The 16793-nt window shown below is 37.7% G+C and overlaps 1 protein-coding gene across 1 annotated transcript; it reads right to left on the bottom strand.

The window, feature by feature from the left end:
* Nucleotides 1-316: 316 nt before the first annotated feature.
* Nucleotides 317-7558, bottom strand: LOC149202092 (putative 1-deoxy-D-xylulose-5-phosphate synthase, chloroplastic). The gene is made up of 10 exons (XM_089403081.1): nt 7298-7558; nt 5977-6096; nt 4962-5126; nt 3558-3708; nt 3186-3457; nt 2511-2784; nt 2070-2377; nt 1660-1941; nt 1263-1547; nt 317-1090 (listed from the first exon to the last, which is right to left on the bottom strand). Exons 1-10 carry the CDS (start codon nt 7442-7444, stop codon nt 941-943), a joined length of 2154 nt encoding a protein of 717 aa, XP_089259207.1. The 5' UTR covers nt 7445-7558; the 3' UTR covers nt 317-940.
* Between the last annotated feature and the right edge of the window lie 9235 nt (nt 7559-16793).

Genomic DNA, 16793 nt, shown 5'->3' with positions numbered 1-16793 from the left:
TGAGGCCTTGAGCAATAGATGCTAAATTGTATGATTGGATAAGACTCATCTCTGCCCATAGGTTTTTCTTAGGCACCTTGCTATTTTGGTAAATAAATATCTTCCTTTTCTTGGAAAAACAGAACACAGAAAGGCTTCAATATTTTTGAGTACTTTTTCATCTCGGGGTGTATTTTTGAGTACTACTTGCTCATCTGGGGTCTCTTCCCCATAATGTATAGGACCATAACATGAGCACTTTATTGTAGAAGTATACAAACGATGACTACACCAGAAATATAAAGTTGTAGACTTCATTGAGATCAGGGGCATACCATTATTTAAAGGAGCATATATAAATCGGTCAATTTCAGAGGGTTTGTAAACTTGGAAGTCAACCATACTATATACGCTGCTTGCTTCACCTAGATCTCACAATTACTTCTTCTCTTTCAGAGTTGTGCTTCTCTGAGAGAGAGCATAATAATAAGAATATAATTAAGGTAACACCATAGCCAGATGCCAAATTGACATGCAACATTCATAAGAAGATGGCCAACCGTCTCGCCTTGTTAGCAAGAAAAAGGAAATGACTTCTCATGGAGATAATCCAAGGAAAGCTGGTATGACAGTGGGCAACTGTAACATAAATACACTACTTTTACAGATATCGAGATTCGTACGCGACATTTATAATCGGATGTTGTACAATGAAAATTAGAAAGTTCAATTGCCCGTCATCCAATCACCCAAAACCAGACGATGAACAACCAGGAACAGCTGTATCAATGTGATGGTGATTTGGCCATCCGAATCGGATAGAGAAAGATGACAGCTTTTCGATAAAGTACACTAAATGCCAGACTTTATGAGCTGCTATGGCTTGCAGCTCGAGCTGGTAAGAAGAGCAGCTCAGAAATGCCCTATGATTAACACCTTGGAATCCAATCATTTGACATCTTCAAGACATTACTTGCAGTGCTTCTCTTGTTCGCCCCAGCATATTCAATACTGATGCCGCGATATGAGATGCTGTCAAACCGGCTTCAATCATTTGATCACTTGGAGCCCCGTGTTCGATGTAGTGGTCAGGAAGAACCATTGGTCTCCACTGCAAAAGTGAGGGGAAAAGGTATTTTAAATCTAGAAATGCTATATCTAATTCCCTGAAAAAAAACCATGCGGTCCACATAATCATGAGAAGTTTTTGTCAAAATACAGTGTTCGTGCAATGTTAGTGTAGAAACAAAGTTAAAATCTGTTTCTAAAAGCAAATAATATACCTTTAATTTCCCGTCCAAGAAACCATCTAAAGCCAGAAAATGAGCAACATGTGATCCAAAACCTCCTATTGTTCCCTCCTCGACTGTTATTAACACCTCGTGCTCCCTTGCAAGAGATCGAACTAGATCACGATCAAGTGGCTTGCAGAATCTGGCATCTGCAACTGTCACAGATAAATCTTGCTCTTCCAGTAAAGCACTGGCAGCAAGGCAATTTTGAACAACAGTACCATACCCTAGGAGTGCTACTCGATCACCTTCAACTAAAATTCTACCTTTCCCAATCTGCAAAAAGCCAATTAGGAAATCAGCAACAAACATTACCATCCCAAATACTGGCTTTCTTAGATTCACGAAACTACTAAAATAGACTGAACTAAACAAGTCATAATCCCACCTCTAAGGGCACTCCTTTGTTACCAGGCGGCAGCTGTGCACCTACTCCATTGCCTCGTGGAAATCTGAAGCAACTAGGGCGATCATCAATAGCAGCTGCAGTTGCAACCATGTGAAATAGTTCGGCCTCGTTCGAAGGTGCCATGACTACCATATTTGGAAGACAAGCCAAATAAGTCACATCAAATGCTCCACAATGAGTTGGACCATCTGCTCCAACTAGCCCTGCTCTATCCATCGCAAATCTGACAGGCAAGTTCTGCAGGTCTACATCATGTATAACCTGCCAAGCATTGATCAAGGTGAGCCACTTTCAGTATGTTTCAAAAGATTCTAAGGTAAATCAGAGAGAGAAAGAAAGACAAAAAAAACAAACAAACAAAATCTGCGTCCTCTTTTAGTAAGTAGAACCTGATCATAGGCCCTTTGCAGAAAAGAGGAATATATAGCACAAAAAGGCTTCAAGCCTTCACAAGCCAAGCCTGCAGCAAAAGTGACAGCATGTTGTTCTGCTATTCCAACATCAAAACATCTTGTGGGAAAGCGTTTGGAAAACATATTTAGGCCAGTGCCTCCACCCATTGCAGCATGGATTGCAACAATATTTTTGTCAGCTTCAGCTTCTGAAATCAAAGCCTCGGCAAAATAAGTTGTGTAGGTTTGAGTTGGAGCCTTCCCCTTGAATTGCTTGCCAGTGGCAGGATCAAACTTGACAACACCTATGACATATTAACAATGGAATCAACTTAAGAGATTCAATCATTTCATGCCTCATGAGACAATGGAGTTTCACATAAGTCATTTCCCTAGTAGCTTTTACTCAAGTAGTTGTATTATATTTGCATGCTTTACCATGGTAATTGTCAGCTGCTCTCTCTGCATATGGGTAACCCCGTCCTTTCTCAGTAACCACATGGATCAACACTGGCCCAGTTGTGTGTGTAGCTTTGACGTCCCTAAGAATGGTGAGTAGATCATCAATATTGTGGCCATCAACTGGACCTATATAATAGAGTCCCAGCTCCTCAAACAGCGTGGAACGGGAACCACTGATCATACCTCGTGCATACTCGTCCACTTTTGCTGCCAGTTCATGCATGGGGGCACCGAGTTGTTTGGTAACACCCTACAATAAACCACATCAAGCATCACAGACTATAAAATAGCAATGCAGTTATTGAGGTCAATCGATTAATCAAACTACTACTGTCGAGGCAAAGCAGAGCATGACATTCAGATGAACCAAATGAAGAATATTTGGCTGTACTATTTAATCACAATAACTACTCTCTTGCCCAAAGGCCTAGCCTTTTATTCACTTTCTTCGGTGTGACTATGGATGATTGACTTCCTGAATTTTCCAATCACATGTGTCTACAAAAACAGTATTTTCAGAACATATCTACAAAACAGTAGTTTTTAACTTTTTAGAGAGAACCATGAACACCGTAGCATGTTTTATTGTCTATTTCTATTTCTTTATTAGCATAAACATATCAGACTAGCATTTTTGTGGTTGTGATTTACCTTGGCAACCTCTCTTAGTTCACGCAAAGGTTTACTTGATTGAAGCTTACTCAGTGCACTGCTGAGTGCACCCACTGGTGGTATAGGCCCATCAAGATTTGCTGTTGGCAGAGAAACTTGTTTGTTGTCATTCAGAATAACTATCATGTTGGAATCCAAATATCCTGCATTGTTCATAGCTTCAAAGGCTTGCCCAGCTGTCATGGCTCCATCTCCAATGACACTAATGACATGATTGTTTTTCCCTTTCAAGTCACGACCAACAGCCATGCCTGCAAATTGTCAAATGATCAGAGTTAAAGTCCCTTCCTATAACAATTCCTGTAGGCAATTTCATCACATTCAAAAAACTAAAGAGGCCCAGAATCAGACCTAGCCCGGCAGATATACTAGTAGAGCTGTGACCGGCACCAAAGCAGTCATATTCACTCTCTGAACGTTTTGTAAAGCCTGAGAGGCCATTTGTCTGTCTCAATGTGGGCATCTTATCTCTTCTACCAGTAAGAATCTTGTGAGGATAAGCCTGCAGAAACGAATATGAAGAGTTGTTAGCTTCAACCATTATGAAAAGTCAACAATTTGTACTCTTAATGATGGCAATATTGACATGTTTAGTAACTTTCAGGAGTCTTTGTAGAATATTACGTCATAGCATAGAATTTGTGCGTATGATTCTTCTAACCAAGTTGATATGTGATAGACTTCAAAATTCAAAGCATTACTTAGGAGTCAGGACAGAATAGATCATGCAGCAAGAGAGATTTAAAGAGTATGTATTACCCACTGGAAAATTCTAGATAACAGCCAACATGAATGTCATCTCCTAAGTTCACAAAATCTCAATGATAACACTAGGAGGATAAAGCTACTGCTGATATGCATGAACTTGATGTAGGGAATATGATTCAATATTACAGTATCAGAGAATCCAAAGATTTCCTACATGAAACAAAATATTTCGAAGTTATCCAGAATCAATCCCAACAAACAGACCGCAATTCGGATTCCTCGTCTGAATTAAGTTCTCATTTTTGGGTTTGATAAGCATTTGCAAGTACCAATCACATATAAACTAAATTAAACAATGACCATGGTATATCATATAATTTATTTTAAAAACGTAACAGTTCTGAAGAAAAAATCACACATGCAGGGGATTCCCTAAATTGAGCTACCAAATATAGACATACTAGTATAAAACATGAATGCGCACTCTATCATTCTTCCACAAAAGAAAACTATTACTAATGTTTCAGTCACATGGGAAATGCTTGCAAATTTTCATAACAAATGCCTTTTCATCGCCATGCTAAGTATATCTCTCGTCATATGTTTAGCACAGACAGACCTTAGACACTCGCTAGGTATATTATACATGCTGTATTTGCCAGTTATCTTTGGACATTGATGTCATTTACTGGTCATCTCATATATCATTTGTCTTCTTTTCCTTTTTCTTTTTTTTTTTAACCTGGAATGAAGGCACAGGAAACCCCAGAGAACTTCCCCACATTTCATGGATGGTAAACTGGGTAAGTGGTCAGCCCTGATTACGGGGCCTCGCCCCAAGGGAATCAAAGAGAGTCATAGCCGTGATCAGCAAGAACTAGCAACATTATCAAAGAACCTTGCTCTAGATCACTTGAGCTAACCCTGGGGCTATTAAATTTGTCATGAAATCTCTCATATTAGAAAAGATTGTCTCTCATTTCTAGACAAAGATGACATATATTTCAAAATACATATTTAACATACAGAAAAACCCAATAACTTTACCTGATGGCCAACGTCCCATAATATCTTATCCTCAGGAGCATCAAAGACATAATGAAGTGCCACCGTAAGCTCAACCACACCAAGGCTAGATCCAAGGTGACCACCGGTTCTTGAAACCTCAAAAATTATGTCAGAACGAAGTTCATTTGAAAGTTGTTTAAGCTCCTACACATCACAAGTCAAGAATCCTTTGAGTGTAACCCAAACACAGCTATATTTGAAATTCAAATTTTATGTCTACTGAATCACCAAACTGGCCTTCTTTCAAATAGAAAGTTAGAAGAGGGTTATGCAATCAGCCGTGCAACTAAGGGGGCATGGAAAACGATGAATGGCAATTATCATATATTGATACAATAAGGAGAGAAACAGCAAATCTCAAGAAAAAAAAGATGATATAAAATGCAAATGTATAGTAACTGATTAATTAACTGTAGATCGAAGTTCCCTTTGGTATAAAAACCCTGGAAGGTTGCACTGCAGGAAAATCAGAAACAAAACATGCCGGTAGCATCATCACATATTCAGGATTACTTTCTAGTTTCTAAATCATCTTTAAACAGGACAATACTGGTCTTCGTGTCTTTTTTGAAAACCCCATCAAAAAGGGTTTTCAAAATCGGGATACTGCAATAGAACGTTGTTTCAATGGCGAGGATTACAGCTTGTTACTTAGCCATCAACCAGGGTTCCTATCTAGGGGAGGCCTCCCCAACACCCAGGCCAGGTGCAACTCCTGGGGGACGCTGGTGGAAAAGTTACCCTCTCTTTCGTTATATCTTAGCAGAAAGTTGTTTAACCCTTTCTGGGTAATTGATCCTTAGTAGTCATCTGAGTCCACAAAAGCATGTAACAGTTTAGCTGTTAGCATCACTTACAGAAAAGGAGCAAAAAATCTAAAAAACCCTAAAAATTCAAGAGCATTCATGTGATTTAATTTGTTCCAAGCATATACACTAAAATGCTACTGGCCTTACTTCAACAAACATGAACTAATCAAAACTGCAGCACTTACTCGAATAGAGAGATTCTTCATATGAATCGGATAATTGATTGTGTCCAGGAGAGGTGTCGGTGGCTTCTCTGAATAGTACTCTCCTTGGTCAGATAAAGCACTGGCATAAGCTTTACCAACCTGCAGCATCATCCGTTCTTTAACAAATTTAAATCCCAACAAAATTTTGACATGTAAAATTCTGTTACCCTGCCCCTTACTGCTAAACAAGACCATGCATGACTGCATTTGAACCTCTATCCAAGAAGACGCTTTCAAGCTGTGCATACAGAGCATCTTCCGTATTCATTTTTGGCAAACAAGATGATTTATTTTAATCCATTTTGTTCTTAAAAACAATAAATAAAACACATGCTGAAGTTTTCTTTTACATGAATAAAAGAAAAATAAAAACAGAGAGTTATAAAATGTATATACAGAACGCTCCATGACAAGAACCATTTAGCACAAGAATTAAATCCAAATTACTCTCATTTTCCAAAGTATGGAATGCTACCAATGAAATCGGAACTCAGAACACAAAATTCCATAAGCTATTAAATATTATGAAAGAAATACAAAATTATACTCATTTCGACAAGTTTTGAAATATTATGAAAGAAATGGAAACTCGGAATATATAGTCACATTAATTTTCTGCAAATTGATAGTTATCATGAAAGAAATATAAACTCAGAATACAAAATTACATTCATTTTATACAAGTTATTAAATGCTAGGAAAGAAATAAAATTCTTCGCAATACATGTACAAACTCATTTTCTACTGGTTATTAAACATTATGAAAGAAATGCAAACTCATTCCGCTCATTATCTAGCTATTAAATATTACGTAAGAGAGGAAAACTCTGAAAACAGAGCTTCATTCATTCTACCATTTTAGCTTAGCCTTCACTGAAATCAACATTGACTACCCTTTTTCTTGGGTATTTCCGGGCCAAGACTTATTTCTACTGAAATTAACGGACCAAAATCTCCAAATACGAAATGAATTGCTCTGTTTCTGAAGAAAAATGCTGTAAAGACTCAATCATTTTAACAAAGAATCACAGTAAAACTGCACATCCATCACACGGTCTCATAAATCACGCAAAATATCACTGCAGATTTAACATTCCTGTATAGTCAGATTAGATGTTCAGGAGCTCTATTTAGTGGGTTTTCTACTATCTATGCAAATTTAACATAATATGCTTGGAATTTAGATCATTTACGGGCTACCAAAGACGTGAGAGACGTGTGATCTAGATTTAACGCAAAATCTCCGCGATTCCGTTCTGAATTTTCTTGCATTTTCCAAGGTCGGAGGTACGAAACTCACCCGCCTTCCCAACTTCATGGATTCGAGCTTTGCAGGCTTGATTTGGTGGCATAGACTTCCAGACGAGAATGCGAAACCCATCGAACTTAACTGATTAGCATTCGATTGGATTACAGCAGACGATGCCATCGCCATGGTCGTCGCCATTGAAGGTCGGACGAGAACGACGAAGAAATTCTCGTAAAGCAAGAAAATGGAAGAAGTAAAAGCGAAGCAAGTTCCCTGCTCTTCTTTTTATCTCATTATCTTATCTAAAATCAATCTAAGTCCATGCGCCTGTGTGGACGTTAAAGTTCCACTGGATTTCCCCACTTTATAGAGCTGTTAACCAAGGCTGGGTTTAGTTTTAACACAAGGGCGGAGTTGAGTTTGGCCCTTGGATTATGGGCTTGTAGATGAGTGGACATGGGTCTTACCCACTAAATAATTCAGTCTCAGGAAGCATTTCACACTTAGCCAATGGTACAACCTCAAAGTGCACTTCCTGTACCAATAATGACCGCCATGCACTAAGTGTCAGTGGAAAGAGTGTCAGTGGAAAGGGTATAGACACGTCTTCATTGCTCAAACATTTTGTCAAACTTCAATGAATTTATGAATTTATGTATTTGTTGTAAACTTGAACTTCAAATTATGACTTGTTCAGTGGACCACATTGCAGTATCATGTGGAGATGTAGTTTGAAAAAGTAACAATATAATTATAATCAGTTCAAATGTTGAATTTGATCTAACACGCAACATTAAACACTATGCAAACTTGTATGCAAAAATGTTGAATTTTGATGACCAAAATATTTATCCACTATTAAATATGTTAGAAGAATTTTAATCATCTTATGAATGATGAGTTGATTATATTGACATTTAATTTATTAGGATGTTGGCTTTTTGAACTTTTCCAATTGTGGGAGTATTGGAATATTTAGGGTCATTTCAACTTAGTGTTGTGGTGTAGGGTGTGTATTGAATAGGTTTATAATAATGAGTTATATATTCAATTTATAGTTATCATGTTTCTCGCAAGTTTACTATAAGTTATTTATAACAAATTATAGTAAACTAAGTGTTTACTCATAAGTTATTAATGACATGGCATGACAAATCAAGTATCTACATGTAAGTTATTCATGATAAGCATGACAAGCCAAGTGTCTACTCGCAAGTTATTTATGACAAGCCAATAGGATGAAAACAAAAGTAATTATAGAGGTTGAACTCCTTAATAATAAATAAACGTTGAAGGCATTAAATGGAGAGGGAGGGACATGCACATGTGAATTTCCCAGCCGAGTTTACCGCCACCAGTTGTAAGTGGTCGACAAATATCTTTCAACGAGCACTTTCGATCAATACTTGCTAATTTCTAGATTAAAAGGTGTTAATTTATTTGTAAAAAAGTAGGAACTAAGTCACTCATAGGCCCAAATTTGGTTCCAGTCAACTTTAATCAATTTGTCACTTATTTTTCGATTTCACAAATCAATGCATTAATTTTAAACAAAGGGGAGTGCGTGGAGGGGGAGGGACACTTGTTCAGATTTTGTTAGGGACAACAAATTTGAACAGTGTCATGAGGATAAACCTCATCATAGAAAAGCCTTCAACTTAATTAACTATATGAACATATATTTGAAATCTGGCATAAATTTTGAAACAATTGATCAAGATATTTACAAGGTACCTCGATGCCTGAGGAAACATCATCCTTTACAGTTTAACATGCCATGATTTAACCAACTACTTTGACATCAAATCCACCTCATGAGTCCTCCTTGATACCTAAGTTGTAACAATCTCTGGTTAATTTTCCATGTAAATAAAATAAGACCAAGGTCATGGGACACGTATTCCAAGTTGAATGTTGGGCAAAGCATAGTGATAGGTATCACTTGTGATTAATTTAAAGACTAAGTGGCAATAATTGACATTTTATTTATGAAAATAAAGGAAAATAGGAGAAAAGGAAGGTGAAGAGACACATATTTGCATGAGAGGGAAATTGAAGGAAAAATAAAGGAAAATGAAGAAAATAGAGGCCTCAATGATAAAAAGGCTTTAGATAATAAGTTCACAGTTTTTACTGGTTTAGCCTTTTGACAGTTTTTGGATTGAGATCTCTTCCATTTTCTCATTCTCTCATACTCTTACACACTTAGAAAAATCTTGGCGCATTCTTGGAGCACTCTAGTATTCACTTGGATTTGGAGAAAGAAGACAAAGGAAAGTAGAAAAGCGCAAGGGAACAGTTGGATCAACAACTACAACTGGATTTATTTGCAGGTAACAGGTTGCATGTGTGATTTCATTGTTGATTTCTAGATGCATGGTATACACATGTGATTTTTTGGTTATGTGTTTTCATTGGCATGGAGATTTTCTTGGATTGATAGTTGTTTTAGGCTTGCCTTGCTATTTGTTGGATAGTCATGGTGTTTTCAGTCTTTTCCACTTGTTGTTTTTCTTATTGGTGCTCGTGTTCCTTATGGTTATGGGTTGGAACAAATGCTTTGGAAGCCCTGGAACAACTTGGGTTAAGCTACTAGTCCTTGAACCTAAGTTGGGACAAACGCTTTGGAGCCCTTGGTGGGTTGAGTTACTAGTCCCTGGAGCCAAGTTGGACAAACGCTTTGGAGCCCTAGAAGGTTGTTAGTTGAGTTACTAGTTCCTAGAACCCTGGACAACTTGGCTGGAGATCGATTTGCTTTGTGTTAGTGATGTTCGACCGTAAAGGTGGAATCACTGTGGTTGAGGGTTGAGGTGGTTTGGCCTCTATAAAGCGTGGTTGGTTTTGTCTTGGTTTATTCCATGAGGTCCCACATTCATGCTTGGAATATGGCGTCGGGGTGATTAGCTGAAAGAGATATTTGGTTTAGCTTAATTTGTGGTCAGGTGGTACGTGGAAGTCACTGACTTGGTTGGTATTTTCATATATTAATACGACTTATTCTTCTTCTATGATTCATATATACTTATAGTGATTATATTAGTGATATTATGGCTAAGTTTCCATGGTTCCTATGCTGGTTATTTTCTGGTTATATGTTGATTATATGATGTGTACCATGTATAGCTCTTGTTATGAATTGTTTAGTTATTGCTTGGTTGATGAATATATGAACTAATAAGTATTGTTGTAGCTATGTGGAGAGGGAATAGAGCCTTCTTGGTGATTCTTAAATGAATCTCGAAATCTTATGATCATATATGAATTCATGACCTATAGCTTACATGTTTTCCATCTGTTTGAAAAAATTCCTGTTATGGACTAGGCATATTATGGGTCATTTCTTATTCAAGTTTTGTATGAAAACCTTTTTCATTATGCCATTATCATTCTGAGAAGTTACAGATAGTTTTTGGCAATGGTATGTAGGCTAGCCTGGAAAAGTGGCTTAGATCTTGGGACCGAACCCTTTGAACTGGAGATTTTGGCTATAACCACATGGAGTCAATGTTGTGCATGTGGTTGGAGGCCTATAACCGTACTCTAGCATTGTCATGCATGTAGTTGTGGGATTAGGGCAGTTAAAAGAGCCCTAACTCAGGGTTTGGTGACTTGGGGTGGTGCTTTGGCCCATGAGTTGTCCTATAGTCTTGAGGGATGTTGTGAGTTGTCAGTTTGTTAGCCCCACTCCCATAACTGGAGCTTGGAGGTTGGGTCATGTCATAGTAACTCTTCATCACATGTTTACCTTGACAATCAGTGAAATTGGGTAAATGTGGGAGGGGGTGTTCAGAGGGTGGTAACAGAGTGAGTTATGTTCTCTTTGGGTGATATCTAATACCATAGGGTGGTATTAGATCTTCCAAGTTCAAACACTTGGATTGGATGGGCTAGGAGTGATTGTTATGCATGCATTGTGATGATCAATATTCTAGTCTTGTATCGTCATGATGTTGATGTTGAGACGATTGATATGTTGATTTCATTATATATACATATGATGTGCTAGTTCAGATTGATTGTGCAAACGAGATAGCTTCTCATGAACTTCACTAAGGTATGTTTGATCATGTTTATATTTGGTTTATCTGACATGGTATGTTTGTAGGAAGAGGATCAGAGATGATAAGAAGAATGGTGAACTACAGTTAATGTGACTCTCCTTATAGATTAGATGAGAAACAAAGAGATAAGTACTCTCCTAACATAGCAAACACGTTCAAAAGTTTAAAGGCAAAAATCAAAAGTTGTAAGGCGGATAATGACAGAATCGTTCAGTCAAAGGAAAGACTTGCCATGACACAAGAAAGGAAAGAAGAGGTCAATGTAATGATCCTTTAGAGTTTATCAGATTTTTATAAAAAGGGATAACCACATATCAATTATGGACAAGAGGAGAGGACTAATGTGGCATATGGTAGAAGGTCTCATGGAGGGCACAAGTCAGACAGGGATGACACATTCAGAGTTGGTAGATAGATGGATACACCTAACATGAGAGGTAGTGGTTATGGTTTCTATTATAGTTCTGGATCAGAGAGACAACATGATCATTGTCACTATCATCCTTATAGGAAGAGTGAGGAGAAATACTTACTGGATGAGTTCAAGAAATCCAAACCTTCTACCTTTTATGGAGAGATGAAGAAACAGGAAGACGAAGAAGCATGGATACTTGGGATGAAGAAGTTCTTCGAGCTATATGATTATTCAGAAAATATGAAGGTCGGGATAGTAATTTTCAACCTCAAAGGGAAAATAGAAATATGGTGGGAAGATGTGAAGTGTGTGAGAGGTATCAAGATATAGGAGTTGAGTTGGCATGAATTCAAAAGACTCTTCAGAAGGAAGTACTTGTCAGAGAGATACTATGATGGTAAGGCTAAGGAGTTCTACGAATTGAAGATGGGGTCTATGACAGATGAAGAGTACACAACTAAGTTTTTGTAGTTGTTGAGATATGTACCATATCTTAAGGATGAGAATATGAAGGTTTAAAGATCCATTAGTGGATTTTCATTAACATTTAAAGATGGGATTGAATATGATGAGCATTGGTCATTGAAGTAAGTCATCGAAAAGTTAAAACATTGTTATGAGTAGTCTAAGCGTAAGTCAGAACCTAAGAAGGGTTGGAAAGGTAATGAAAAGACCAAAGGAAAGTGGGATAAGAAGCGAGGAATACCTCACAATGCAGGTAATAGGGAGAATTCAACAACATACAAGAAATTCAATGCAGTTGACAGAGGACAGGGATTTCAATCTGAGGAGCAGAACAAGGGTGATGGGAAGAAGTCTTTGTAGTGTTGGACTTGTGGCAAGAGTCATCGCATGAGAGATTGTACACAACATCACGGGGACAAACCTCATGTTTACAGTGCTAAGGAGGCATAGACAGTTGGGGATGTTGGAAAGAGTATTCGTCATATTTTTGCAACATTGGATAATAGGCAGGTTGATCATCATACATCTATTATTGAGATGGAAGGTAAGCTTTGTGATCAAGTTGTTTCTATTTTGGTTGACCCAGAATCTAACTATAGTTATATCAGTCCTGACCTAGTGGATAAGTGTTACTTAAATAAAGAACTGCATGCAGAATCTTGGTTGGTGCAGTTGGCTACAAGTACCAAGAAAAGAGTTCATCATTGGGTGATATCTTGTGCATTTGAACTGAACAATATGATTACATCAACACATCTAAATGTTCTTTCGTTGGGAATACATTATGATGTTGGGTATGGATTGGTTGTATATTCACAGGACTAAGGTAAATTTCTACAAAAATGCTATTGAGTGCTTGGATGGTGATGAAGAAAGGAGAATCTTGCAAGGTAAGGAGAAGCCTATATCAGTGAGAATGGTTACAGCTATGCAGTCAAAGCATAGTAGTAGGAAAGGGTGTGTATTGTTTGTAGTTCACATTTCTAGTGACAAAGGGAAGGATGTTGAGGATGTTGAAGTCTTGAAGAGGTATTCGGTTTTGCAGCAGTTTCGGGATGTATTTCGAATGAAGATTTTAGAGTTACTGCCTCATAGATAAGTGGACTTTTCTATTGAGTTGGTACTAGGAGCAGCACCAACATCTAAGGAACATTACAGGATGAGCACTCCAAATTTGGTAGAATTGAAGTTGTAGCTTAAGGAAATTCTTAATAAGGGATACATAAGATCAAGTGTGTCGCCTTGGGGTCCATTAGTGTTGTTTGTTAAGAAAAAGGATGATACTCTCAAGTTGTGTATTGATTACAGGCAATTGAACAAGGTGACTATCAAGAACATGTATCCTTTGTCGTAGATTGATGATTTGTTTAATTAGTTGAAGGGAGAAATAGTGTTTTGGAATATTGACTTGAGATCAGGATATCATCATGTACACATTGAAGAAGATGACATCTACAAAACTGCATTTGATACCAGGTATGGGAATTATGAGTTTGTGGTAGTTCCTTTTGGTCTTACTAATGCTCTAGCTAATTTCATGTGTTTGATAAATAGTGTGTTGTGTCCTTATCTGGACAAGTTTATGATAGTATTCATTGATGACATATTGATATATTCTAAGAATGAGGAAGAGCATGCATAACACTTGAAAACAATGTTAAGATTGTTGAGAGAGCATCAGTTGTATGCTAGGCTTAGTAAATGAAATTTCTTTCAGACATAAGTTCATTACTTGGGAAACGTTGTTTCCAAGAAAGGTATAGTCATGGTCTCGAAAAATATCAGATCTATCATGGAGTGGGTGATTTGAAATTAGATTAGGTGATTTCTTCCTCTTTTTCCAAAATCAAATAAAACAAAAATTAGGACCATGTGGACACTTTGCAAGATTAAAATGGGTCTTGAAACAACATGTTTTTCAATGTCTCTTCACCTCATGAACTAGTATTCATATGTAACTTAACATAATGAAAATAAAAACACATAATCCATGCAGGCATAAAGAAGAGCAAGACAAAAGGTTTGTTGATGGAGTTCACCCTTCTTGGGCTACATCTCTAGCCCTGTCAACATGACTAGACCACTCATATATTCAGTATCAAAATGAAGTACATAAACATTTGTTGTAGGTAAATATGTGGCTATTACCCCTACAAGGTAATGTTCTCCTACAAAGAACTCTCACAACAACAACAACTCAAAACATCTCCTACAAATATGACATACTTCAACTGAAATGAGTTAAAAACAACATGTGAACCCTTCAATTCCACATTGAAGAACATAATCAAAACTTCACATTAAGAGAAGTTAAACTTGAGCTAAACCCTACTGGTTACAACTGTTGTAGTAGCCTTTTGGAAGTGAGAATAACCCTACAAGGTCTTCTCCATGGCCAAATACCTTATAGAACTTCTTCAAAACCCTGATTGATCCATACACCTTTAGTCTCAAATCAGAAATTAGAGGTTACCAATGGATTCAGAACATCTAAAACCCTAATCAACCTCTTTCTAAGCTCAATTTGGATAGAAACTCAAAAATTTATGAGCTTCCAAGCTCTCTCGTGAATTTCATTGTTAACAATCCTACAAATTCGCCCTTTTGTCTATCAGTTCTACAAATCCACCTCAAAAATTGCTACCAGAGCGACAATTTCGCTACCCAACAGTGCATTTTGTTGGATGGTTAATTTAGCCTCAGACCCCTTATTCCAAAAATTACAACCACTTGGGCCACATAGGGTTGAGGGTTGGGCCTTATTTCTTGCCCCCATCGGTTAAGCCCCTTAATACTCAGGGACGAGGTCACATGTGATGCCACGGGTCTCAGGGCTGGGTCAACGGCCTGCCCTACCCGTCAGGGCCTCTAATCCACAGGCGCGCTGTCATGTTGAAGGTCATATGACCTCAGGGCTAGGGCCTTATTTTACCACCCTCCATAAACCTTCGTTGAGCCTGTAGCACATGGTTCCATGGTGGTGATATAACCATGGGATGTTCCCATGTCTTAGCACTGTTGTGGTCCTATGGTAAGGTGCTAGAACCGTGGGCCAGGTTTAAGCCCTCACCCTTGGCTCCCTCACCTACGGTCCTATGGGTGTGGGGTGACGAGGGCTAGGGCTTAGTCCCAGCCTTATCCCGCATATAAAAAACACATACGGTTTAAATATATATGTGCCACCAATAATTAATAAATACCACCCTTGGCACGACAGTAAGGTGTTGTGTTGTTACTTGATTGGTCTTGTGTTCGATTCCTATGAGGGAAGTTAAACCAATAATATAAATTTTACACCACCATTTGGGAGGCCACGCGACAACTATCCACTGGTCCACATGGCTTCCATCCATTGGACCACTAAAAAACCACTTCGACCAATAAAGACATAGAAAATTTGAGCCAATATAGAGAGGCCAAGTGGCAACCTGTCATTGGCAGACATTGTATAATCAACCTACCCAGTCAGCGTACCTAAAAAAATTTTGCTTGTTTTGGAAAATGATCAGAACATCATATCAGGAGCATACAATGTCAGTTTTGAGCAATTCAAGTTGCGTTGGATTCATATCAACGAGCTTTGTGATTTGGTGCTAGTTTTAAGAAGTTTTGGGCACTTTCATTTTTGAGCTTAAAATTGATCACCTAATCACACCTCCCCAATAGGAACTTTTGGACTCCAAAAGTTGACTTCTCTAGTCAATATAAAGAGGATGGAACTAAAAAATAACCAAAAATCAAATCAAAAATGCAAAATTTTCAATTGGTTCCCTTCAAGCCCCAATCAAGGAACTTCACTTATCATCCTCGTGAAGACCTGTTGTCTTGTTAAGAATTGAGCCGTCATTCTTATTGTTTTTGCAGAAACAAAATATTGATGAGTGGAATCTGCACATTTTCTCTACACTCATCTTTGCACCACTCCAAAAACACTTCATCTTGAAGTTTAAATTGTTGAAGACAAACTTGACCCTATCTAAGAATTCAGAATCAAAATAAACTTGCTTTAACATCTTCAAGCTGAACTTGTACATGAAAAGTACACTGCTGCAAAGTTTTCCATGATATGATTGACCTTTCCTACAATACATAGTCATCTTATACACTCTTAGAAACAAAGACTCAATTCACACAAGTTTCAAATTAAATACTTGTATCAGTAAACATATGAAAACTTGTGGACAACTTTGAATGACAATCTTGTACATTCACAAAAGTCCTTAAAATGTGGACTATAACGAGTCAATACATACATCAATGAAAAACATCTACTTGTTGAACATAGTGACAATGAATGTTCACTTTACAAAAGTACCTAAATAGGTAATGACAACAAGTATTTACAAAATTTTACAAAACAACTTTACAATAAGTGTACCCAAACTTTGCCTCTCTTAGGCTCATGGGTTCTCTTCTTGCATCTTCTTGTCTTGAAGGTCGCTTAGGATTGTGGAGAGTCCTCTTTGCCACCTTTTGTTTCCCTTGCATTATGTAGCATAATATCTTTACCTTTCTTTGAACGAAGCTCCGAATGAAACTTCCAACATCATTCAGTGTCATGTCCATGCACCTTGCAATGAGCACATAAAAACTTCTTCTTGTTTGC

The sequence above is a fragment of the Pinus tabuliformis genome, chromosome 2_1 (genome assembly GCF_031772625.1).
Source record: "Pinus tabuliformis cultivar Carrire ecotype Pingquan chromosome 2_1, CPIR1, whole genome shotgun sequence".
In the NCBI taxonomy this organism is placed as follows: domain Eukaryota; kingdom Viridiplantae; phylum Streptophyta; class Pinopsida; order Pinales; family Pinaceae; genus Pinus; species Pinus tabuliformis.
The sequence above is the reverse complement of the archived record's forward strand: the minus strand, read 5'-3'. Positions and strand labels throughout refer to the sequence as shown.

Coding starts and splice junctions, on each gene's coding strand:
- LOC149202092 (XM_089403081.1), bottom strand. CDS start 7,444: ATGGCGACGACCATGGCGATGGCATCGTCTGCTGTAATCCAATCGAAT. Junction 3,458..3,557: donor TAGTATATCTGCCGGGCTAG/GTCTGATTCTGG, acceptor GACAATTTGCAG/GCATGGCTGTTGGTCGTGAC. Junction 1,942..2,069: donor TGCAAAGGGCCTATGATCAG/GTTCTACTTACT, acceptor AATGCTTGGCAG/GTTATACATGATGTAGACCT.